Source organism: Passer montanus, unplaced genomic scaffold (genome assembly GCF_014805655.1).
Source record: "Passer montanus isolate IOZ18808 unplaced genomic scaffold, ASM1480565v1 scaffold110, whole genome shotgun sequence".
Classification (NCBI taxonomy): domain Eukaryota; kingdom Metazoa; phylum Chordata; class Aves; order Passeriformes; family Passeridae; genus Passer; species Passer montanus.
The window spans coordinates 1482085-1509412 of record NW_024357614.1 but is presented as its reverse complement, the minus strand read 5'-3'; the positions used below and the strand labels follow the sequence as shown (position 1 = coordinate 1509412).

The window sequence follows — 27328 nt, the reverse complement described above, 5'->3', positions numbered from 1 at the left end:
ATAAACCTTTGCCGACTGGCCTCAGATTTGCTAAAGTGCAACTGTTAAGTTATAAAGATGCTGCTTGTATATTCTGATTCCTTAAGGTTGTTCTGACCTGACAAGGCAGGTAAACAGTAACTGATCACACTTGCAACAGCCCATGGAATCCAGACAGAGCTGTCCAGCTTTGGCAGTGAAACTAGTTGCTTTGCCCAGAACTTATATGCTACTCTTGTCTGCCAGAGTCTGTTTTTCTTGAGCTCTTAACAACTTCTTATTGCATCTACACAGCACAAAATGTTCTCCCAAGGGACAACAGCTGGAAGAAAAGCAAATGGAACAAACAAAAAAAGAGGAGACAGGAGAAACTGGGGAGGGGAGAGGAAAGGAAAAAGGAAAAAGGAAAAAGGAAAAAGGAAAAAGGAAAAAGGAAAAAGGAAAAAGGAAAAAGGAAAAAGGAAAAAGGAAAAAGGAAAAAGGAAAAAGGAAAAAGGAAAAAGGAAAAAGGAAAAAGGAAAAAGGAAAAAAGGGGCACAATCAAGACAGAAACAAAAAAGCCACAAAGACACCATCCTAGCTTTGGCTGGGCTATAATGAATTTTCTTCTCTAATAGTCTGTACAGTGCTGTGCTCTGAATTTAGTGTGACAATAATGCTGATAATACACTTATGTTTCAGCTCTTGCTAAGCAGTGTCTAACATATGCCAAACACTCTTCCATGACCTATGATCTGCCACCAAAGAGGTGGCAGAATCTCATGCTCAGGATATAAACTGGGGGAAGCTGGCCAGGAGCTACTGATCATGGCTCAGGGATGAGTTAGGCATTGGTTAGCAGGTGATAAGCAAATGTGTCATGCACTTGTTTCTCACAGGTTTTACACTTCCTCTCTGTCCTTTTCATTATTATTTATAGTAGTAGCAGCAGCATTAGTATTATTACTATAATATTTTACTTTGCTTTAGTTATTAAAGTGTTCTTGTATCAACCCACAAGTTTTACCTTTTTTCCTCTGCAACTCTACTCTCCATCCCACCAGGAGTGGGGATGGGAGAGAAAAGGGAAGTGAAGGGAAAAAGAGGGAGGAGAGAGCAAGTGGCTGTGTGGTAACTAGTTGCATACTGAAGTTAAGTCATGGAAGATTCAATGCTGGGAAAGATGGAAATGACGAGACCAAAAGAAAGACAAAGCTAGCAGAATTAAGGGGGAGAAAGCGAAATTTTGTCACATTACATTAGAAGACATGACAGAACGACAGGCTTAAAGGAATATGAGTTTGTTTTCTCACCATAAGTATTGCAGTCTGACCACTTTGTAATTTCTTTCCCACAAAATTATTTATCAGAATATTAATTTTATTTAATATTAATTTTCCTTTTAATTAATATTAAAATCAATATTTAATAATGATTTAATTCATTAACATTAAAATATTAAAAGTGAGTATGTACACTTTTACCAACACTCTATTTTGTATACAAGGGGCACTGTTCTGAAAGGTCAAAGTTGCACTATTTTAGCATCATCAGTTTTCAGTATCTCTCATTCAGAATGTTACTGTGACATCTAGCTCTTTAAAAACTCAATTCAATTCAGTATGCAAGAACCAGAAACCACCCACTCTAATCAGAACTCAGAAACAGCCAAATATACACAATCTTATTTTTCCCAGTATTTTCTTTATAAAACTAATGCATACTCAAAGAAAAATCCTGTGAGCTAAATCCTGTGAGTTACTTTGTATCTACACTGAAACAAATCAAAGTAAATATTGCTTTCTAGTATCTGGAAACACAAGATACAGAAATAAAGGCACAAGAATATAAACAGGTGTTTTCATGTAATTTATATCTTCTGAAACATTACCCACAAGCAGTCTTAACAATAATCCAGGAATGACCTGAATGCATTATGCTGAATACTTGCTTCCCATGCAACACTGGTGAGAACCAGTAAAGAGAGCATCCACAGAGACTGTTACATGACAAGAAGGTGTGTGAATAGAGCTGAAGAAAAAAAAAAACATTTGCACATCTAGAAAGAAAATTTGTGGGTTCTCTACAGTCATTTCTCCTTTGATAGTACTTGCATTTAGTAGAGGTAGCGTACTCTCATAGTTCCAAAATCCAGTGTGGCAGTTTTACATTGAGACAAAAGGACGTCTTATCTATAGTATTAATTTCATATTCCTTGTCTATGTGACAATGCTCTTTGTGTGAGCAGGTAGAAGACTTCTACTTCTCTTATTTTGTTAGGTTTTTAAAGTATTATCATCATTATTATTCCAAACACTGGGTTTTCAATTATAAACATGTATTTTTCATCTCCATCACCATCATTAACAAACCAACATCACAAACAAACAGAATGCATTAACAAACCAGGGAAATCTCTTCTTGAACTCTAGCATTTGACAATCATTACTTATGAACACAAATCTATATAGAATTATACAAAACTGAGTTAACAAACCAATTAGTATGCATTTATGGAAGATGATTTGTGAATGTATGTTAAGCATGATCTGAACAAGAAAGCATAGCTCTGCTCTGTTTATCTTGATAAAAACACCATACAGTGATACTTGCATATTAAAAAGGAATTCATCAGGAAACTGCAAACTAATTATTACAGATTAGTAGTCTCATGTAATGTTTATGATGATACCAATATACATTCAGGAAAATTTCTTAAGTAAATCAAATTGCTGCCTGCCCAGAGTAATCAAACTATACACTACTTACAAGGCCTGAAAATATGTCCAAAAAATAACTTTAGAACACGATTTCAAGAAAACAGCCTGTTTCATTAACTGCATCTCTTCAAGAATTAGTTAGCGCAGTCTCTGATCTGGTGCTTTGGCATGTAGAATTATGTAAATTAACAAGCTAATGCACTAGCAAGAGGTGTAGTTAAGCAATCTTATAGGAAAGAAGTGCTAACAAGTTCCCACTCTTCCTGCCCTGCTGGATTTATTGGGATAGAGAAGATTAAACTGAAGAACAAAAAATTCCACTGAGACCCACATAATCTCAAAATTATTCAGATGGAAAGAACTAAATATTAGAGAATTTATGGGATTCCTTCAGAAACTTTGACAGTCAATTATTTCTGTTTATGAAACAGACATTGTAAAAACAGGACAGTGGCAATAAACAAGATCTAAAGGAAAACAGGTTAGAAAGTATGTTTCCACTGTAAGTAAAGTCCAAGCACCATTCCCCATTTTTTGAACTGAAGCGTCATGCAGAACTTTGCAGTTATTTTATTGCTGACTCTAAGAACAGCTATAAAACAAGCACTACTTTTTCCAGGTTGTTAAAGATGTACATAATGAAAAATAGATTAAAAATACATTTACATTATCCTTCATCCAAATATTAACACAATGGTATCCTCATCAGCTCACCTCCAAGAGCAGCAAAGCTTGGATCCACATGTAAAGGGTTCCAATCCCCACTCAGCCGATACAAGGCAGCCTGCAGGAACAGAGGAGTCAGAACAAGCAGAAGTCACATGGAAATTCATGACCAAGTAAGAAACATATCACAATCTATGTTACTAGTCCTTACATAATATACAACAAGGCATGTAAAATAGAAACTAATTATTATTGTTGTCTTTGACAAATTTATCGACAGTGTAAAACAGAAGTATATATACGAATTTTTTTAATAATGTACAAACACAGTATCATGTTTTTCCAACAAAAGATTCATCTTATGGGAATCAGAAATAACCTTTCTTTTTTTCCTTTCAAATTATTATATACTTCTCTCATAGCAGATTCATGGGTAGCTGATCCCACTATCAAAAACGAACAATACCCCAAAGTAACACTCCAAGCTTTCTCGAAGACTTTTGCTTCATGTTAAATAGTCTGTTTTGTTACTAAAAAAAGTAGAGAAACACAGATGTAGTGTGTTTTATATACTATGAATGTGAATAAACCTGAAAAGAGATGAAGAATACGGCTATAGTACTTCAGGTTTCTCTCCCTGTGCAGCTTTAGCGTTTTCATTATCAAATCTTCTATTTGCTGGACATGCAGAGCAGCCAGCAGTCCATATTATAAGAGATATGAAGAGCCAACCTCTGCTGTTTCTGAAATAAGAGCTTTTTCTCTGCCCAACAGATTACAGTGAAATCCAGTGACTAAATGACAGTGGAGTACTCCTTAGAAAAAATTTCCCAGAAGTACAGTGAAAATCAGTATATTACATTAACTAATGAAGATTCCAAGAATTTAGCAGCTTAATTATGATGACATATACAAATTGAACACAGATTTAATTGAAAAAAGCTTTTAAACTGAAAACAAATTGTATTTTAGTCAAGCACATTACTGGCCTTTAGAACACATTGTCAGTAAAAATTTTTTCCCAGCATTTTGAACTAGGACAATAAAAAAATGGTATGCACTTATTTGAAATATTGTAAATTGTACTAATTCTGTTTGGAGGCAAGAAGACAGCAGATTTTTCAAAGACAAGGATTAAAAAAAAGATTCCCAAAAGGAAGAATTTTCCAATATATGCCTAACACTGTTTTTCTATCAAGTCTGAAGCAGACAGTATAACTAGAAAGATTCTGAACTCTTGTTATCTTTCTAAACCATAATGCACCACTTTTCATTTATAGTCTGTTAATATTTGGGTCATTTCTCCACCTATCTACAGCTTTAACACTAAGCTGTACCTCTCTGTTATTTCCCATAGCAATTGTCATCAATACAGCAAGTGTTTTGAGCCTGAGTTAAGGTGGAATGTAAAGACCTTGTCTCTGTTTTCTGTGAGAGCTGGAACCAGATACTAAAAACAGCAAGAAGAAAATTGTAAACTGCACTATAGCACTAGCATGCTAATTCTTAGAAAGGTAAACAGTAAGCTAATATCTCTCTGTGGCTCTTTACATACTTGTTTTACTGTTTTTGAAACACTTCTTCTTTCAGAAAAAAAAAGACAACAGTGCATCTGGAATTTCTAATGGTAGTTTTATCTTTGCCGAAAATGTGCATTTATCACATTTTCTTTTTTTTCAATTATCTTCTAATTAATTGTATAATTTCTTGGGAAAATAATGAAGACTGGAAATTTAATACTAGTGTAAGACTGAAGTTCAGCTGGATCTGTTTAGGATCCTGAAAAAGACCAAAGAGAGGGCAAATAATTTCCTGAATATATAAAAGTTAAAACTCTATGAAAGACATTTTTAGTGAGAGACAGACCCATACTGTCTTTTCACACAAGTAAATTTAAATCTGACAATCTACAGAGAATTCTTCAACAGAATTCTATGAAATAGGCTATCTCTCTTCATCACTCAAGTTTTCTTTCAAAAGAGTCTGAAATCTAACAGCAAATTGCTACTCAAGAAAAAAGTTGCCAGATACTAAATTATTAAATAATTGAATAACTTCATAGCTAAATTAAAATTATAGGGTCTTACTGAAATTCTTCAAATAATTTGAACTTTTACAAAAGTTGTCAGGAAGCTGTTTTCACAAAAGAGCTGTTGCAATAAATCTTAATTCTAGCTAAATAAAATTTAGTTCCAGTAATGGAAAATTCAATTTATGGATCATAAGAAAAAAGACAAATGTCTGTGTTTAGCCCAAAACTCAAATCTAGCTTTGCAGCTGTTGCTTACTAAAACTGTAATACGATCTAACCATATATTTAGAGTGATAATAAGCACTACTTGGGAGACAATACTTGTACCAAATGACTTTCAAATTTACTGGAGAAAAAATACTTGTGCTTTGCTAACAAAATAAACGTAGCAGTTAGAAAACAACTGGGTTCAGAGAATTAAACATGGTCAATGTATTTAACTAAAATTCTGATATATTAATCTGGCACATTATACTTGTCTTTTTGTATTTTCAATAACAGTAGCTGGTCAAAGCTGGAAAAAAACAGTCAGAATTTTAAAAAAATACAGGCATCAATAATTTTTTTTTTCAGATTCAGTGCAACCAAATCAGATCTGTCAACAAATTGCATTTACCATATTTGGTAAATCTTCATTATATAAACAAAGTCAACATGAAAACAGAACTGCTTTAATGCCTTGTTGGCTCTATTTTCTGTATTCCTCCAGTAAGGACATTTCACAAGTGACAGCATTCTGGGGTACACGGGGAAAAAGAAAACAAAAACCCAAGCAACCAACCAAAGATGTATCCTTGAAAGATTACAAGAATCAATTGATGTAAAGCATTAGATTGAAGTCAGTCATAATATGGTTAAATTGTTCTCCAATTAATAACACAAACTGTCAAGTCTCATTTCCTAACAATTTAGGAGTTCTGACAGACCACACAAGAAAAGGCGATATCAAGCCTGTCGGTGCCAATTTTTCAGTCTTTCTGCAGACTGTAATAAAGGTCAGTGGTAAAGCTGATGAAAAAGGAAGCCAACTATCCACATATTTTCCCTTCTAACTGGGCAGAAGAAGACCTCTACCCAAAAGCTTACCTTACCAAGGAAAGGTGTGTATATACGAATACATGTATATACGGACATGGACAAGTGTATATGAATGCTTTTACAGATTATTTAAGACAAAAAGTAGTCAAGCCATCTTGTGAAGAAAACATCAACAATCTCATCTGCATGTGCCAATGGGCTCTCATTCACATTAAGAACAGTGAAAATTTCCAGTTAAAATGGCAGTGTTGTTGCTTCAAGGGCTCAAATTTAGCACATTACTTAAGTAATTCACTGTACATAAAACTTCCTCACCCTGCACTATTCATGCATTTTCTGTTTGTCCATATCAAATGTTTTTCAAATTTAGTATCAACTTACATATTCTGACACAGACTTCACAAAACATTAGTCACTTTTCAGTAGCATGACAAATATGCAAGAAGCCTTTCCCTTAAAAATGTGTCTCTCTTAATTAAAATAAACACATTTCTTTCTTTTGGGGAACTTCAAATGGATTAACAATTTTTACAGCCTTTACTATGACATGTATAGACAAGGGGAGGAAACAAAGTCGGTAAGTAATACCGACTTGTCGAAACAAATTGACTGCCAGATTCATACCTTTTCTTTTATCACCTTAATACACAAAATTTTATCATAATCCAAGGCCTCAAATATTTGTCAAAATTGCCATGATTACACAATTACATTCTGATCTTCCCAACAATAATAAACACAAAGGATTGAAGGTTATATAAAATTTCACATTAATAACAAACTTTCAAAGTAATTACTATTACAAACACTTACTATACAGGAGTTCTGGGAGTACCATTTATGTACAGTGAAACTTCTAAACAAACAACAGAAAGGTTATCAAACCTCAGCAAAGACTTCACATCCCTTTGTCTGGTTTCTATCATTCTTTTTTGTTTAGTACTTTTTCTTCTGTCATGCTGTCCATATTTGTGAACCTGCGTGACATCATTTTCTCTATCATGAAACAAATTATTTATGCTATAAATAGGAAAAAAATCACTGAATCTTTCAGGAGGCTCTTTTGTGCTACTGCCTGAAATTCACTTAAATTTACACACCTTTAGGCAATGCTGTACTACAGTCTTTACAGAACAGGATATAAATCAGAATTTGTTCTACAACCATATTTTGATGGGAACTATGTCATACCTTTCCTGTTCCACAACAGCTTCCAATTTCTCCTGTTTGCTGCCCAAGCTTTGTGCATTGGTGTAAATACAGCTGGGCTACCAATCCCACCACCTTTTTGTAGGTATGAAGACATAATTCCTACACTATGCTCTCAAGTGCTTCCATGTTTTCTAAGACATCAATAACTCTTCTATCTCTGCTGACACATGGATTCCATCTCCACTGAGACATCCTCCCTCAAATACTGTCATGCTGCCCTCACGCTTGCCTCTAGTGAGCCTGGTTTTATCTCTTTCCTGCTTCAAATCTAGTTTAAAACTCATTTAATGAGCCCTGCTAAATCCTGTGCAAAGATCTTTTATGCTTTTGAGACAGGTGTACCCCACCTGCTGACAGCAGGCCTGCTGTTGTGCAAACTGACCCATGATCAATAAAGCCAAAATTATGCCACTGACACCAGGGTGACAGCAAGCTATTGATCTGTTGTGTCTTCCTGTTTCTTCCTTCATCATTCCCTAAATTGTCTAAAACCACAAATATTTACATATGCTTAGGATTAAAACACACATGAAGACTGCAGAATAAAAGATGGCTTTCCACAGGTAAGGATTCACATTCGAGCTACACAGAAGCTTGAAAGGGTCTTATCACACCATCCACAGGCGCAAAGTAAAGCCTTGTAATAATAATGGACCTACTGGAAACAGGCAGAAAACATTTCACAGTAGATTTTAGCTTAATAATTCATTAAGCATTCATTAAATGCTTCCCACGCTCCTCTTTCATTCAAAAAATTCTTCTTAGTAAGTTTTTATTGTAAAGTCCACTCTCTGACAACAAATTAGATTTCTGCATAATTGTTTTCTCAACTGCTTCCAGTTACATTAGGAACTGTAATTTTAAACTGAATTTGACAGTGAAAAAGTAAACTCAGGTAGCTGCAGTATGAGCAGGACTGCGGGACTCAGAATGATTCAGGAAGGGATGGTGACTCCTGCAGTCTTAATCACAGGATGCTGATAACACTACTTCAAACAGCACAGGGGCCAATTATTTCCTCCTCTTTCAGAGAAAACAAAAATAACTGTATGTTTGAAAAAAAACACCAATGCACTAAAAACCAGCAATTTCTTCATAACCTGTCAATCAATGCTAGATTTATACCTGGAACAAAAGGTTTTACATAGTTTTTAGATTAGTCTAGGTATGATTTATTGAATCTCTCTCAAAATCTCTGAATGAGTAAATAATATTCACTTATATAGTGTATATATATGTCTCTTTTTTATGCTGCTAACTGTATCACATCCAGAAAAATTACCATCTGATGCTGTATGCCACTCATTTAAACATTCTCTGTACAACTACATTGCCTCAAACACTTATAAACATTCTTGCTTTATAGGTTAGAAACTACAAGGAGAAAAGGTTGTAACTGTCAAGCAGCAGAAACAAATTCCAGCTCTCCAATGGAAAATTTGAAGGCCTAGCTTTTTTAAGCACCTCACATTTTTGATCTACAGTTCTGAGATCTACAAGCTCAGAACACAGCCTCTGTGGATTTCAATTTCAGCCTGTGATGCTCAGACATCCTCCAGCTAGTCCTACTCCCAAATCCCACCTTCCAAATTCTATTGCCTAATCCTCCTCTACCAGTCACCGATTAAAGAAGCACCCATGCCTGAGTGCTTGGGATACGTGGGTGACAGTGGCCCACAGACCAAAGTACAGAAAATCCATTGCCAAACAACTGCAGTTCCAACCAGTCTCTAACCATGAGATAATTTTCCTCTCATTACTACTCAGAATGTAACTTGTTGCAATAAGTAACAGGAAAACTGACTTCCTACACAGTGTCAGTTGATGCCTACAGCTTTTTCCTCACATGTGGAAGGCATTCCTGAAGAAGAGGGAAACAAACACACCATTCACCCCAGCATCACTGAAAACTGTATTATTAAACACTGCACACAAATCAGATTAAGACTACAAAACCACAACCTTTACTTGGAATTTTCATCTTTTGAGATATCTGTAATACTTAACACACTATCATAGTTTTCCAAATAAAATAAACTTTAAAATAAAAGCAAACTTTAAAAAAAAATAAAAGCAACTTTAAAATGACAGGATATAAATAAGCTCCTTTGACTGACCAGTATTAGGCTCAGCTTCATCAGCTCTAAAGAATTCAAAAATTCTTGAAAGCAAGAATGGCCAAACTGCCTGATCATGGAAGCGTCAGAGCAGAAGTACCATGTGTTTGAGATCTCCAAACTACATGGAAAAGTAGCTGTAGCTGAAATCTACATGTGATAGCTCACACTACACAGCACTGCAGAGTCTTAAAGGGTTCACGGTTGCACGTACACACAGCTGGTTCAAAAGCATTACAGGCTGAGACACTACGTTTTGTCAAAACCTGCCTAAATGTGCCTTTTTGCTTTTTTGTCATGTCTGTTTCTCCCTACTAATATAAGTAACAAGCACACAGAGTCAGAATTCAGAGTAGAAGAATGCTTTGGAGAAATACATGATACTGTTGCAAGCAAAGAGAATTTTTCTACTGACAAATATTTTGTAAAATTACTAGATGTTTTATTGAGATGAGCTGACATAAACAAAAACTTGTAAGTCCTGCAAACTCCAAATACTACAGCTTTAGTTTTGCCATACTGCAAACAAAACAGGTAGCTTTCAGAGGAAGGTGAAAGACAACAGAATAGTAAAACTGAAATTACACGGTCAAAAATTTCATCCTGTGCACTACTGTTACGCTGTTGTCAATACACTGTGTATTCTGAATATTATTTCTGATACTTGAAGACAGATAACAGTTTTTTGGAAGGAAACTTTAGAATATCAGAACACTGCGTTTTTCCATGAGCAAACAAACAAATCATAGAAAGCCCACAACAAATTCGACACCTTACTTGTTTGCTTCCTCAAAAGTGACTTGTATTAGTCACGGTATTATCCACTTTAAATAAGCACTGAAGCTTACCTTGTGTATTGTCAGAAAATGAGCTCCCAAGAAAACACATTTAGAAAGCGAGTGAAAGCTATATGCAGACAAAATTCTCCAGAGATAGAGGTCATTGCCTGCCTGTTATTTTTCATTGCATTAGCAACCATTCAGCAAAATCAGCTTGATTGATTAATTTAAGCACCCAGTTTGAAAACTGTCAGGACAAAAGCTGTATAACTACATTAAATATTCCCTATAGGGTTGAAACTGAATGATACATTCCTTGCTAATGGCTAATAGTCAAACACCCTCTAGACATCTTGATCTTCTGTCAGAAGGTCTATTTAATTCAAAAGACTTATGGCAGTGTGTCTAGTAAAGTGAAGTTCAGGTTACAGAGAGAGAACAAGCTAGAAAAATACCACCACACATCTCTACAGGGCAAGATGCAAAAATTGTCATCTAGTTCTTTGCAGAAAAATTCATGAATACAGAAGAAAAATTTTATGTCCTTCTTCAGCAAGATGCAATTTTAAGCTTTCAAGGCTTTTAGAAGATCAGATCCTTCTAGATTTTTCTTAGCCACTTTTACCTTTAAGCAGCTTACATCATGGTACTGCAACTCATTCATAAGCACTGCTGGAATTTAAAGAACTTCTCAGAAATGGGTACAGATCTGAGAGAGATAAACATGTATTATACCTCTTACTATTAGTTTTTGATACCACTAACCAAAAGAATTACTTTGTTCAGTCAACAGTCACACAGCACAAAAATCTGTCAAGGAACTATAGGCACCCTTTCTTCTGCTGAATACACGGTAGTGGGCAGAAATAGTTATTTAGCCCCCCCATTCCCAGTGTCCTCCTCACTATGCAGTGCTTCATCTGGTCTGCAACTTTCTTCCTCTTAAAAAAAAACCACTGCAGTAGAGTTAGAACTGAATAAATTTTCAAGGTAACCACAGTCATTATCTTCAGTGAAAGACAGGTGTTTAAACATCTCTAAATTATGCATATAAGTCTATTTATCAGATGGTTTATTACATGATTATAATATGAAAAAGGAAACAATGCTAATTATGAAGAACAGTTTAGCCAGGTAATTATGGTAACATAAAAACTGAGTGTCACAAACATTACTGGACATAAGTACAGTTTAAGTTAAATCAAATGCCATCTTCAAACTGACTCTTCCAGTCTGTTTTATACTCTGTATCAATTCAATAGTTAAATGGCAACAGTCATTTCTGCTAACACGCTTTTCATTTAAACACTAAGACATTCAGAAATTTTGAAGCAGTTTGTGTGCCAGCTTCCATTTTTTAAAGAAGATTTTGGGCAGTTATGTGTCATTCCACAGACAGATAAATGTAAAATCTTGGTAAATGTAAAATATTTTCCCAAGCTGTCCTTCCCATGAAAGTCTGTATCCGTACATAAAGTTCCCGAGTGCTACACGTTCCCTGCTCCTGTACACCCATTCTGTCATCATTACTGAAATACAAATGCTACTGAATTTATTTGGTACAGAAGCCTTCTTGTGATTATCAAGTGATTATCAAATCCACTGGCTGTGGCTCCTCTAATTTCGAACCAGAGAATAATTCTCTTTATATATCTACCTGTCAGAGTAGATCTTTAAAAAAAGCAAGTGAAGTGGCTCTGCTACTTTTTATTTCCAAGAATCAGTTTTGCAATAGCAAGTTTCCAACTTGTGTGTTATAGTGTCATTACTATCTTTTATCTCATGAACTTCAAGCATTTTGTGCACAATATCAATTCTAGACATATGGTTTAAGGCTCAGAAACTAAAATTACCATATGAACAAGGCAACCATAAATACCATGTGAAAACTGATGAGCCTGGAATCAATTCCAAAATAATCATGCAGTGGAGAATCTTTCCAACATTCAAAATAAATACTTCTAAATACTGAACCTTCAGAGATGCTGTATCTCACCTAATAAAGAGTCAGCTGCTAGAAAGCACCTTCCACCACATTTAGCCACCTGCCCAGAGAAAAGTACTCCCTCACCATTCCCTGCTCCTTGCCAATTTTCAATGAAGCCTATCAAGAAGAATAAGACACCTGTACCTCCTAGACCAATGCTGTGAATTTTAGGAAGCAGCCAGTACATCAGTAACGTAAACAAAAATGCTGATCTTGGCTCTCTTTCCCAGCTGAAATGGGTAGGGCTAACTTGGACTTCAAGCACAAGAATCAGCTGGATGAGACTTAATTATTCCATATATAATCAGAGAGGCTAAGCAGACATTGCAATTACCACAGTTCAGCTAATGCTCAACATTTTAATTCCATCTTCCAAAGCCACAGCCACCTGCCATGACTGAGCTGATTTTGGAAACACCACTCTGTGTCCTAACCTTCGTAGCTCCAGACTTTCCCTTCTTCTTTGTCTGACACCTGCAGGTTTACCTTGAGAGGAAGTTATATTTCTTTGCACAGGTTTCTGCCTGGGGAAAGCAGATATCTGTGAACCAGTGGGAATGTGGACAAATAGAAACATATTTGGACAGTGTCTGTCAGTATTTTAGGTTTCCCTTGACTCCTCCTATTACACAAATTTAACTTTTTCAAAACTGTAAGTCACAAGCAATTCCCTTTTTTTTTCTTTTTGGGTCACAATGTGTTTGTTTGCACTATATGGTGTAAATTTCAGGAAGCCTGAACCTGTACAAACATTCATCTCATTCTTTTATACAAAATTTGTAATAAACTATTATAAAATTTCGTAAGTCTTAAGAAAATAATAGTTCACACAGTACATTGAACACAATGTCATAAGCTAGAAGAAATTTCAGCTTTACACATACATACACACACATACACACACAAATAAACATAAATAAGCAAGTATAAATTCCTGAGGTATATCAGAAATACTAAACTATTACTTAACACTATTTAACACTCCTTTCTCCAAACAAAACAAAGATTTCTACTTCTAAAGAACACAAAGCTTTACCTGATCAGCTGTTGTAACATCAGAAATTACAGCATCAGGGGGTCTCTTTGGTGGAACTGCTGTTAACTAAAGCACAAATATTAGTATTATTAGTATTTCACAGCAGAAATCTTTTATCTATACCTAATGCCAGAATATACCAGTTATGTATAAAAAGAAAAAATATTTGCCAAATTGGTACGCTTCCTCCTAGCCTTTCTACATTTACAGATAAATAGAAAAAGATACTTAGTACAGAAAACATCACTTATCAAGGTTAGCCTTACAAAGATACTGATTCTGAGGCATCAGATCCTGCCTGCAGCTACATGATTCACCTGATGTGTCTGATAACATTTTTTCCAAATTATTCAAAAAAAGCCAAGCAAAAATTATTCACTCAAAAAAAAGAAGTTGTCTCACAGAATAGTAAAATGCTTTGGAACACATAAACAAAAATGAAGCTTTTAAAATAATATTTTTAAAGGCACAATGAAGAACAAAATTATTTACTACCTCACCTGTGGAATCTGTTTCATTATTTTTCACCCTTTAGGAGCTTCCAGCGCCTTTTTGTTTTACACTTTTTTCTTTTACCTTTTTTTTTTTGCAATTACATGCTGCATATTAAGCCCCACTTTACTGAAAAAAAGCTGTTCCTAGTGCAATCTACAGCTTCACTGTTCCATTTTGAAGACATAATCTTACCAACAGACTGAAAGAGAACATTCTATACCATGACAACCATAAAGTACACCATAATCAATCCAAGCTCTTAAAGTAGCTGAAATAAGTTTTTCTCCTCTACTCCTTGTATTTTCAAAACAAACAGAAAAGTCCAGAAAGAAACTAGCATAAGCTCTAAAATGAAATGAAGCAAATTGATTCTCACCTGTAATAATTTCACTTATCTTAATTTGTGTAAGGTCTTTTCCAAAGGAAAGAGAAATAAAAAGAAATCAAGTGCTTTGTAGTTTCATGTCTAATAAAAGCAAAGGCTCTCCCCTACTCATTAACACAGAGCAAGACCACTTCTTGGGCAGAAGACTTGATAACAGCACTCCTCTTGTCACTTCGGAGAATCACAGGGACCTACACAATGAGCTTGATAACGAGAACATTACCTAAACATGCTCTCAAAACAAGCATGATTTGCCAATCGATTGGCTCGTTTAAAGAAATTCAGCTTAACCTACTGAGTCATTAAAACCAGCCAAAGTGAATAATCAACAAAACCCCTCTACCACAGGTCAAGAAACCCTCAACTCAAGAGGAGACACATGACTTACACAACACACCCAAGACCTCTACTTGGAAATCTGCTCCTCTTGACTTGCAATACAATTTTCAAATACAATAAAAGTGTTACATGACAAAAAGACACACTACAACATATGTCTTGTTCAGCCCCTCTTTTTGCACAGAGGGGCATGAAACTCTTTTAATTGGGAAGGTCTGCAAAGAAAAAGCAGGAAAATCCACCAATGGAAAACTGGCCTCCTGCATGCTGATGTCTGTGTTGAAATTGCTGTATTTTTGTCTTAATGAGACTATATTTGAGGGATTTTTTTTAATCATGGGAAGGAGCTGCCTGAAACAGGTATTCTTCAAATGTTAAAATGTAAAATAATGTATATAACATTCTCACACTTCACTAAATAGAGTGAAGAAATTGCAGTTGCCTGAAGTGCAATGTTTAACTGGACTTTTGGATGTCATCACAATAGGTTAGCCTTGAACCACGGTTTTTTTACATGCACTGCTTATAAAATCTGATTGCAGAACAATTAAGGGCTCCTTCAAAGACCTCAATACACTGCCTACAACAATCTCCTGTGAATTTTTTATACTATAGAGAGGCTCTTTAAAGCAGCAGGAATTTCAGTACCTGATTTGTAAAGTTTACATATCGTAAAACTTCTATATAATTGATACAGGTTTAATTAAAAAAACCTGTAAGTTTACATCTAAAAATCCCAAAGAACATCAGATACATGAAACATAGGTATTTCATCATTAATGTTCAAAATTACTGAGCTTAACATCCTCTTATTGCTGTAGTGCCTTAGTGCTCTAGTTCACAATAACAACATGTAGTCACAGCTGACACTGCCCTCAAACACAGCATTGAAGGGGACAATGTCAGGTACCCAAATAGCTACCTCCAAGCATTTTGAAATACACACTCTGTGTTCATGTGACAATGTTTGCTACTTACTAACTCTGAAAACAGTAAAGTTCAGCTCCAAACTATAATGCTACTTTTCTTTTCCTCTTGATGGTTTCTAAGCCTCTTCCATACAAACACATAGATTTAGAAAGAGCTACACCTAGAGATCTTTTCTAGAAACTGCAAGCTCAACCCTAGTACTGCTTTCCATTAGGATATTCTACCATTTCAAATATTTCAGTGTAGGAATATTTAGTCTGTGTAATGTTTATCAACTCACTTTTCTCTCTAACTCTCAAAACCAAAACACTGGTTTCCCAAGACCTGAACAGTACCTTTTCACTTGGGCTCTGCAGAGAACAGAAGTATTTAAATTCCATCTGAATTTGCTCAGCCACACTGCTTAAATGCTAGTTTATACTTCCTACTTCTTATACCTAATATTTTTCTTGCAGTGCTGACAGAACTCTTTATGTGTTTGGTGGTTTGTTTTTTTTAAATACGTTTATGTGTGGATTTACCTTGGCCTTTTCTGATGTTCGTTTTCCACCAAATCCTCCAGCTCCAACAAAAAACAAAGAGAACTGATTATAACACACGAGGTCCTTTCCACAATAGGTATTCACTGAAAGACAAAGAAGAGGAAGGTCATATATTGTCCTCAATCTCCTTTTTCATACAACTAGCATGTGTTGTTACAAGAGACAAGTTGAGATGGAAATTTTACCAAGCTCATTTTAACAACTGACAGTGGTCACACTTTCACACTGCACTGTTGCAAGTCACTTTCCTAGTAGGGAAGAGTAATGATATGTTTGAAATAATATAATTAACTAGATCTATTTGAAAGCATTAAAATTAAAAAATGAGCTATTAAATTAAAAAATTGTGACAACATTCAAGGTGCTAAAAACATTTGACAACACAGAACTGAAATCAGATTTATCTCAGCATCTCAGACTGCATTCATTTATTTAAATATAGAATTGTACCACAAAATATGATGTATTAAAAGCTACTGAGAATACCCAGTGTGTTAAGTAGACTATAAACTCTTACAAAAAGTGGTACTAGCAACTTGTATGAGAAGAGTTCCAGATTAAGGTCACCTGTTTCTGCTTTTGAAAAAGTTAGACTTCTTACAATGAACTGAGATTCAGCTTCCTATTGTGGTTCATAGGTATTTTACTCCTTTACATGTCAGACTGGAATTCACGGAACTGGTTTGTTAATATTGTTCATTTCCAGTTCTAAAAGAAATTTAAAAACCAGAGACTCTGCTCACAAAAAAGAACTTTTGCATATTGCAGGAATAGACAGGCTTCATGTTAGCCCTGTATGAAAACAAAACACAGCTATGAGGATTGGTCAGTAAAAAACCTTTTACAATTTTATCTGACCACTGAAGGAACAAAAGGTCAACAGCATTTAGAGATTCAGAGTCTGTAAACCTACTCTTTCAGTCTAATTTCCCAAAGGACCTTGGCATAATCACACCTAATGAGAGTAAGAGTCTGAAAACTGCAAGTTATCAATTTGTGGAGACATTCTTATCCTCTAACTTGGATCTAAAAGGAAGCAAATGGGTTTCGTTTAGAATAAAATAATGCAGACATAAAAAAGGAATGCAGGACATGCTCTTAAAGATGGATGCTTTGCAGATGGCTCTACATAATATGATGATATGATTAACCTTTGCAAAACCACCCACAAAACACATGCAAACATGCAGACACATGCCCCTTCCTGTGGGGTGGTGGAATATAAACTGGCTACCTTCAGGCAGGAGAAAGTATTATTATTGTTAAGAACTTTGATCTGTTTTCATACTGCATTATTCTACCTACACAGGAATAAAGTGTTCTTATTTCAGCACGCTAACTACTCAAGAACAATTACACTTTGATCTGTTTGCATAGTGCATTGTTCTACCTACACAGGAAAGAAGTGTTTCTAATTCAGTAGGTTAACTGACCAAGAACAATTACACAGCCACATCTCACTGAGATTTAATAAGCTAAAAGTCTTCTGCGTGGAAGGGCTGGCAGTTATTGGTATAGCTAGTTAAAAATGAAGCCTCATAAATATAACTGCACCCCCATCAAAAGCCATAAAACATTTTACCATCTATTAGCAAGACTGCTCCTGATCCTTTGTCCAGAATATCAGCAACAGTTGCAACTGACCTTAATTCTCCTGTAAGAATAGAACATGGACACATTGTAAGGTTTTGCTTCAGGAACAAAGCCCACAGATCACTCTTTATTCCTTCTTACTAATTATCCTAGTTACTAACTTCCTTAGCTACTACTATCATTATTGTTGCTGTTATTATCAACATCATCGTAAGCATTGTAAAAGTCAGATTAATTACAATCGTCCTGACGATAACAACAGTGTCTGGGAATCTTTGCAAGTCTTGGTTTGAATATCTGAGTGTTGTTTTGCTCGGGGGTATTTTAATAACTTTTGGGGTCTTTTTAAAATAGAATTTTGCTACCGTTCATGTATTCAGAGCTAAACACATCTCTATTTAGTTTCAAACATATTGCTATCTTCAAAGATAGCCCCAATCATTTAAGGCTTGTCCATAGATTTCAGGAGGACTGAGGCAACCACAGTCCTACAGAAGTTCAGCTCAGAGCCTGTGCACAGGGGTCCCTGACGTTTGTCATAGAGATTACTGCTTTAGAGACACATGTGTATACAAATCAGCCTCTAGAATGCAAAACCAAAAACCTTTATAAAGTCCTGGCAATCCATTACTAATCATCAGACTTCTTTGTATTAAATATAGTTTTCAGATAATTTTTTGTTTCAACAAAAAATTCTGCTATTTACTTACAGCTTGCAATTTTTTTTTTGTTACAATCTCAAAAACTTGGTTTTTACAAACTACCAATGAGGAAATCCAGACACATGCATATCCAGACACGTCACATTAATCTGAATTAATGTAACAAGTATCTCTCAGATACTGTAATCTGGGAAAAATCAGCCATCTCTGAAAAGAAATTGCTACTGCAGTAACTAATGCCTTGAGAATTTTGACAGGAAGAAAAGTATTTGTTATTAGCTTCCTCATCAGGATATCCATTTGGTTTTTACATACATAATTTAAATCTTATCCTCTTACAGGCACACCGACACAATCAATGTTAAAAAATTCCTAGGTAAACATCCCAAAAGTTTTATGATACCACTTTATTGAAATATTTTAAAGTTTTGGTAGTATCAAATTAGATGAATAATCCATAGCTATGGAGTATATTTGCTTATTGTATCAAAGATGATGCATACTTTACTAAGTATACTGTAGAAAAGCAATACCTGATCTCAAAAACACAGTTTCAGAATTCCTTCAAGAACACAACAGGTTGCCTCTCTTTTCCCCCACTCCTAGTAAAAACGATACGCACTACTGCAGTTTGAAACAAAGCTCTGCTATTTCCATTTACAACATGGCTACAGGAACTGCTGTCATAGTGAAAAACACATCAACAACACAGACGGACTGACCTGAGGTTGGTAATGGTTTATAAAGCTCCAGATATTGCTCACCATGCAGCATCTATGTAGAGAAAGACAGTGTTGTAATAACAATCAACAGATACCTTCCCCCAAGTCAATACACAGCTATTTTAGAAAGTGTCCAGAGCAAACAAATTTTTAAAAACCCCGTTTTATTATTTTGTTTTTCTAACTTCATCCCCAAAATGTTTTCAAATAAAGTTTTGAGCTTTTATGGTTTAAAAATAGTGAACACAAAGTAAAACTGAACATCAAATTCATCGTACATCTCATCATAGGAAGATGCATTATACAAGTGAAGTAAATGAATAATTTTTTAGGATGTAAGAATTCAAACCACTGAATTTTTAATTTCTAGAACAAAAGGAACTTAACAATATTACAAAAATACTAACTGAAGTCACCTTTCAGTTATATGACTCACAAGCAAAATTAAGTACTTTACTCTTCCATACCCTTGCAAGATCAATATTTAGTCCTGAAAGAGAAGGAACACCATCAAACATCGATGTCTGAGCAGGAATTACTCCAAAACTGGGTAAACAGCAGAATTCTTCACTTCCTTCAAAGAGAAATTTTAGGTGGTCTGGATCCTTAGTTGACATTCCCACACCAAGTGCATACAGAATAGGCTCCAAGTGAGTGTATTTATACACGTTGGTACCCAATTTACGGCCAACAATGCTTGCCTGGAAATAAGAAGCCAGCATCAAGTAAAAATCAAAACCAGTTAACACTGAACTTGCATTCTTTGTGTAATTCTTCTATCAAACCTGATGCCTGAGAATTTTCTTTACAGTCACATGTACACATAAAGTATGAGGAATAAATACACCATAAAATATTAATGCATTCATTGCAATACAAGTAACCCAAATGCAAGGCATTATACCTTGCTTCAAGCAATCTACCTCAAGTATAACTGGCATAACTTCATACAGCTGCACTCCCAGCAGTGCATAAGATTTTTCCAAAAACAAACCACAATTGAAATAACTAACACCATAATAAGACTGAAACGAGGAAAAATTTTCTATAGAGAAGGAGCCAGAGCAAAATGACACTGCCCAACAACACCCAAGCTCTGTCACTTTTCTGAAAAATACTCTAATTAGAGACACGTAACAGAACTTACAAGCGCTTAGATTCCTATCATCAACAGGAAGAATAGAGACTGGAGTCTGGAGACATTTTTCATTCTGCCTCCTTGCTTCACATTTTAAACCCCACCTTTCTTTTTGCAGACAGCAAACCAGAGTACAAGTTGGGCAGCAACACTGGTCTCTCTGCTCAATGTTTTCACCCAGCTTTGAGTGTATCTGGTAGACAGATGTACTTACTGTGTCAACAGAAGAAGAGACCACTGATCCAGAGCTTGTTGAATTCATAGAAACATTCCCTTGAGATTCTATCTGACTTAGAGCATCACTCAATACACTTATGGACTCTAGAGAAAGGAATTGAAAAAAAACTCACTTTTAGATAACCACACATGACATACTCCAGTTACAGACACAAAACACACATATCAATCAGCAAAGGAGATATAGCCTGGTATTTCTCAGTTCACCTTCAAACACAGTAAATATACATCTGCAAATTGAGCATGGTGCTGCATTTTACAAGCATGCACACAAAAGTAGAGGAAAAGTGATTTCTACACAGGTTCCATCAGTTCTGCACCCACCAGTCAACCATGACACTTATCTCAATGTGTCAAGGAGAAGATAATGAGTGCTGTATGTTTCAACTGTCTGAGAAACAAATATCTGAAAATTATGACTGATACTCTTAGGGGAATTATTTGCAATACAAGTCACAGGTCTCATCCCCTGACTGCTACCTTCTTTCCTGAACCAGACAGATAGAAAAAAAAAGTCTGAGACTGAACAATGATAAAAGTGATGATGCATGGCTGAATTCAGCTATGGTCACGGTAGGCCATCAAGAACAACTTGTTCCTTGAAGCTTAATAGGGCTAAAATCAACATTAAATATTAGAAGGAATCAAATAAAAGGTGATTAGAATCTCGCACAGAAAAATAAAAATGTGTTTAAATCAGAGAAGTGCAAAATCATTTCTTGACTACGTTAATGCAGAGTCACTCCCCTCCACTTCAAAACCCCTGTGCTCATACTGACTTGCACTTCTACTTGCATTAAGACAATGCTGCTCTATCACACAGCACTGCTCTAAACAGCCTGCAAGGTGAACTGCACGCCCTCTTGCAGCATCCTGTTTTCCTAAACTATCTCTTGCTTACCAGTCTCACTGCCAGAATCATCATAACATTTGTTTGTGGCCTGAATCTTGTGAAGAAAAGGAACATCTGAGAAACAAACATATGTTGTCACCTCTTCTGCCAAAGACAAGCTTGCTCTTTGGATACAAGCTCTGTCACAATATGACATGAGGTTATGACACTTATATAATATGAAAATGTGCAAAACAAGATTTCTAATTTTTAAGAACCTTTTAAATGGTAATCTCTTTTATCCCTTTGTTCATTCATTAAATGAATAAAAGAAAAGCAATACAGAGCTGTTGGGAGAAGTAACAGACTGTTTCTACTTTTTCTGCATGAACAAAAGGAAGGTTTCACATTGCCCTAAAATCTTTACAGAAGAACACAGGTTTGACTTCCAAGCAAACCTGAATGTTTCCTCAACTTAGCATGGCCATAAACTACTTACATACAGGAATATAAAGATCACTTTTAATGGTGAAACCTAAAGATTAACAACATGCATATTTAACACAATTATTTGTCAATATTAAGACCAACAGTATAAAGATTGTAGTATTCTGCACCATTATTAATTTACAAGTAATCTCCTCTGCAAGGAGTCTTTCTTTCAGAATGTATGATGTGAGTGGACTATAAACTTGGTGACTTGGCTAGTGTCTGGCTGAACACTAAGGAGATCACAGAGTCCTAGAAGTTTCGGTTGGAAAGGACTCTTAAAGTCATCAAGTCCAACCCCCTACAATGATCAGATACATCTTCAACTAGATCATGTAACTCAGAGCCCCATCATACCTGACCTTGGATGTTACAGGATGGCACATCTACTACCTGTCTATGAAAAACCCTTTCCAGTGTTTAACCATCCTTTGTAAAAAACTTCTTGCTCACCTAAATCAAGCCTTAGTTTTAAGTCACTACCTCTCATCCTATTGCAACAGGCCCTTCCAAAAAGATAAGTACTGAAAGACTACAAAAAAGTGTCACTGAAGTCTTCTCCAGACTGAGCAAGCTCAACTCTCTCTGCCTTTCCCTTTAGAAGAGGAGTTCCATCATTTTTATAATTTTTGTGGCTCTCCTCTAGCCTTGCTCCAGAACTGTGCCAAAGACTGCAGAGCTGGATGTTGCACCCCAAGTGGAGAGGAGATCTCTGTGGGGCAGAATCAACTCCTACAACCTACTGGACATGTTTCTTTTGATGCACCCTGGGATATAACTGACTTTTCAGGCTGCACGTGTGCATTGCCAGCTTTTGTCCAACTTTTCATCCACTAGCATCTCCAAGTTGTTCTACACAGGGATGTTTCAGATGCCTTCATCCTGTATTGATACTGGGGCTTGCCCCAGCCCAGGTGCAACACCTTGCACTTGGCACTGTTGAAGCTCATGAAGCTTCCATGAGCTCACTCCTCAAGCTTGTCCAGGTCCCTCTGGATTACATCCCTCAGGTGTGTCACCACACTCCTCAGTTCAGTGCACCCTCAGCAAGTTTGCAGAGGGTGTACTCCATCCCTTGTCTACGTCATTGATTAAGCTATTACACAGTCCTGTTCACAATACAGGTCCCTGAGGGACACCGTTCATTACTGATTACCATGTGGACATTGAGACATTGACCACGCAACCAACACCTCCATCACTGAACAGTTCATCTGCAATATCAGATTCAGCAATTTATACAAATGTTATGGGGGTATGGGGGGCTGTGTCAAAAGCCTTAGACAAGTTCAGGCAGTTGATATTCACAGGCCTTCCCTTACTCATTGATGGAGTCACTCCATCACAGAAGGCCATTGGGTTGGTCAGACAGGACTCACCTTGGTGAGTCTGTACTGGCTGTCTCAAATCACCTCCCTGTTCTCTGTGACCTTCCCACACACAGAGTTGAGGCTCACAGGTTGGTAATTCCCAACTTTCTAACTTTTTTTTTAAGACCCAAGAAATATACAATTATACCAAGGGGTATAATTTTGTCAGAAACAAACCCAGTAGGAAACTTTTTAATTAACACAATTATCTTACTATTGGTATAGGGATATTTTTTAAATTGTTGGACTATCAGTGAACTCTAAAACCTTAAGTGTTCACAACCTCAGAATGGCCTGCTATTAGACAGAAAATCATTAGCAGACAAAGGGAAAAGACTAAGCTGGAGAACAAAGGTTAAAGATAGTCACAACAAAGGGCATCTCTTTCCAAAAGTATTAATTTTCCAATAAGGGGACATTGCATATGAACCATATCCGTTTAACAACAGAGGAAACACCACAAGTGTTTAAACCTTTTTAAAATACATATAAGGAAAGCTGACACTGAAGCCGGAACACTTCTCTTATGCAGATTCTTCATATACACACAAAGTATGCATACATATACACCTTCAATGTGTTTTACATTAATTTGCTCTATGTCAGTCATAAGCTTTTAAGATGTGCCAGAAGTCAAACAATGAGAAAACTTAAGTTATTTTCTGTAAATAGATACCTTCTAAGAGAATTAAAAAGGCACAAAAATTTCTAATAGCCAATTACAGACCTTGTAGTAACCTGAAACTGGCTCATATTATCACAATCAAAGAGAAGCTTGAGACAGAGTGCCTCACCCATGTCACAGACACAATAAATTCTGCTTCCCTAAATAACAGAACAACACACTAACTTGTGCAAGAGAAACTACAGAATGCTGTGTACAGTATACAGCCTGCAAGACAGGGATGGCTGTCCTCTGCCTCTACCACAACACAGTCCGATTCCATTTCCACAATAGTAAAATTGGACAATGACACAAGAGCAAGTAGTACACTACAAAGGCAAGGAGAAAACAGTTGGGAGTTGCACCAACATGCAGTGCATGATGCAACTGTGACCTACTGCACCCTGCACCAGACATTCAGAAGCTTCTGCATCACACTTAATTTGGTCTTTCTGCATTATGCACAGAATACAAAGTCATAAAGTCAAGCCTCTCCTATCAGTATTACTAAAACAAGAAATAAGATTAGCATCTCAGATTACAAGAGTTTTCTACTACATTAAAAGCAAATACTTTATCTAATTCCTTTTTGTTTTTGTTTTTTTTTCCTACCAAACCTAATGCTTAGTACACAAATGCTCTTCACAACATCATCCTACTCAAATTAAGGAAATCTGCAGGAAGAGTTTTAACTTGCAGGTGTTAGGTATTGTACCTTTAATCTTTACTACAAGTACTCTAATTAGTTTCTTTTATTTCACAGTCAAATATCTTCAAGCAATAAAGAGGAGAATTTGACAGCAATAGAAACTTCTAATAGAACTAAAAATTCTATTCAGCTAACAAGAATTTTCCTCCACCCTTATGCTGGTTTTCACAAATACACAATACAACAACTAATGCACAAGTTTTTATTCAGTATCTGTGGCTTGATGGCACTGGAAGGAAAAAGCTGTATCTTGACTAAGTTCATAACAGAAGGCAAGGAATATCCATGCCAATATAACATTTATGATTTCCTGCCATATTGTATTGTAAGCACTTTTACTTGAAGTTCAAAATCTTCTTCAGTTTTTCCTCCCCATAGCATCAACTGGCAGATGTGAAATACCATATATAATATTGAAGCAACTTTGAAAAGAAATCCCCATCTACAACACCTTTCTGCTAGCAACCTATAAAAGTAACACAGTGCATGTGACAGGTCCTAGAACAGATCAGAAGTGATGAAGCTGGAATTATGTTCTTATAAATACCATTCCATAGCACAACAGAGAACATGTATAAACTTGCATACATTTGGAAACAGGATACCTGTAAGATAAGGATCAGTAAGGTGACCTAGAACTACCATTTGGATGGTTATATTCCTCAGTGTGCCAAGATGTACGGGAAAGGACAAACTGTGCACTATTCTGGTTCTAGTAAAGGCATCTAAAAACATATCTTTCAGATTTATAACAAAATATCGTAATGGATTTCAGAACCAACAGCTTAAAAAACAACTGCGCATTCAATTATCTTTGAAATGCAACTGACATTGTATACACGGATGCCTTTTTCCCTCTTTTGCCCTGCCGTCTTAAATGCTGGCAAGGAACAACAAAAGTAAACAAAGCATTGAAAGAGAAAATCATTTCAGTCACCAGCCAAGGGGGTGATGTGACCCAAGAACATAGGGCACAGTAAGAACTTTTTTGCTGTAATATATCCCATGATTTAACCAGAGCTTTTATGTAGTGAAATGTTCACCAAAAAGCAAGACTCCAAGACTGAAAAGAAAAAAACAATTTCTCTATTACTATGCTGTCTGCATGTGGGTGCAATCAAATAAAACACTGTCATCAGTCTGACTCTAATGCTTCCAATGACAATGATGTCACTTCTCTAGAAACTGTTATGATAAATAATGTCTTAATGCTATATGCAAGAACTCAGCAGTTGCTTTAGAAAAATCTGACCATACTGAAACAGTAAACGATTAATGTAACACATTTACAAGAAAATTCATTAGTTCTGTAGATTTTGAAGTTTCACCAAATGTTTGAAAGAAATCATTCTCTTCTAAGCTTTGCGTACCCAAGCTATCCACATACACAGAACCAAAGCATAGTTTGGATAGGAAGGGACCTTTAGAGGTCAGCTAGTCCTAGCCTCCATTAACTCCTGAATAGAGACAACTCCAAGTAAATCAGTTTGTTGAGAGCCGTGTCTGACCAGACCTTGAGTATTTCCAGTCATGGGGCATCCACCACCCCTCTGGGCAACTTATGCCAGTGTGTCACCACCCCGACTGCAAAAATGTTCCTTCTTATATCCAATCTAAATTGATACACTTTTAGTTTAAAGCCATAACCCCTAGTCCTATGGCAACAGTATACATTTGTCCCATCTTTTCCCATCTTTCTCAGAGGCCTCCATAAAGTACTGAAAGGCTACAGTAAGGTCTCCCAAAAACATTCTGTTCCCCACGCTGAATAGCCCCAACTTACAAGTCTCCCTTACCTTGGATGGTTCTGGGTTTGCTGGCATTATCAAAGTCACACACCTTGTCCCATTTATCTCTCACTGCTTCAGGTGTCATTGGCTGATTTTTTCCCCTGGCAATGGCACCCAAGGATCGCTCCCAGCGCACTAATGGGAAACATCAACCAGAGAGTTCCAGTAACAAACAAAGAAGTTTTTAATTTCTTTAGACAACTTTCCTCTAGGCCACTACATTCAAGATGGTACAGTAAGGGAAATGTTTTAAATACTCCAATGTAACTCACCAGTATAACTTCCAGCTGGACTAAAAGGGCTCACTGCTTTAACTAACATTTAGAAAGGGAATAGCATTGGTTTTAAGTTTCACTGAAGCTGTAACAGACTTTTTACTCTACCCAGAAACACTAGTTTTAGGATTCTGTCTACTGAGAAGTTGTAGCTAGTATTTATCTACAGACTTTCTCTTCTGACATGACTTTGACTACTACTGCTTAGGAATCTTCTGAAAGCATAGAAAACTACAGGGAAAAAGTGAAAATTGCTTGTTATCTGTAAAAGAACCTTAATACCAGTAGCCAGCACCTCTAAACAGTCTCTGAAGTTGCACTTCAATACTGTAACCTGAGAGAAATTGGTAAAGCCAATGTGAAATTAGTTCCACAAGGACACTGACTTCCTGGATTGTAATTCGAATACTTAACCAGTCATGTTGGTTTTGCCATTAAACAGCAGAAGGCAATGAACATGGGTACCATACCATACTGGTACCTCATTAATAATCTGGTTTCATTTCAGTGACTTCAACCATAGCCATTATAATGATGAAAAATGTTATTTTCTCTTGATCAAAGTGCAGATTTTCAGCTGTATTAAAACCTAACTGCTTCTGAAGGGCAAC

The 27328-nt window shown here is 36.1% G+C and overlaps 1 protein-coding gene across 2 annotated transcripts in view; it reads right to left on the bottom strand.

Annotated features, from left to right (window-relative positions):
• HSD17B4 (hydroxysteroid 17-beta dehydrogenase 4) overlaps nt 1–27328 on the bottom strand; it is a 63169-nt gene that overhangs the window by 18880 nt on the left and 16961 nt on the right. For both annotated transcript variants that reach the window (XM_039730923.1, XM_039730932.1), the window contains exons 11-18: nt 26449–26577; nt 20566–20672; nt 19681–19914; nt 19214–19265; nt 17819–17890; nt 16216–16319; nt 13546–13611; nt 3393–3462 (exon numbers count right to left, since the gene is read on the bottom strand). In XM_039730923.1, coding sequence (XP_039586857.1) covers nt 3393–3462; nt 13546–13611; nt 16216–16319; nt 17819–17890; nt 19214–19265; nt 19681–19914; nt 20566–20672; nt 26449–26577 — 834 coding nt within the window. The remainder of the gene's footprint in view (nt 1–3392; nt 3463–13545; nt 13612–16215; nt 16320–17818; nt 17891–19213; nt 19266–19680; nt 19915–20565; nt 20673–26448; nt 26578–27328) is intronic.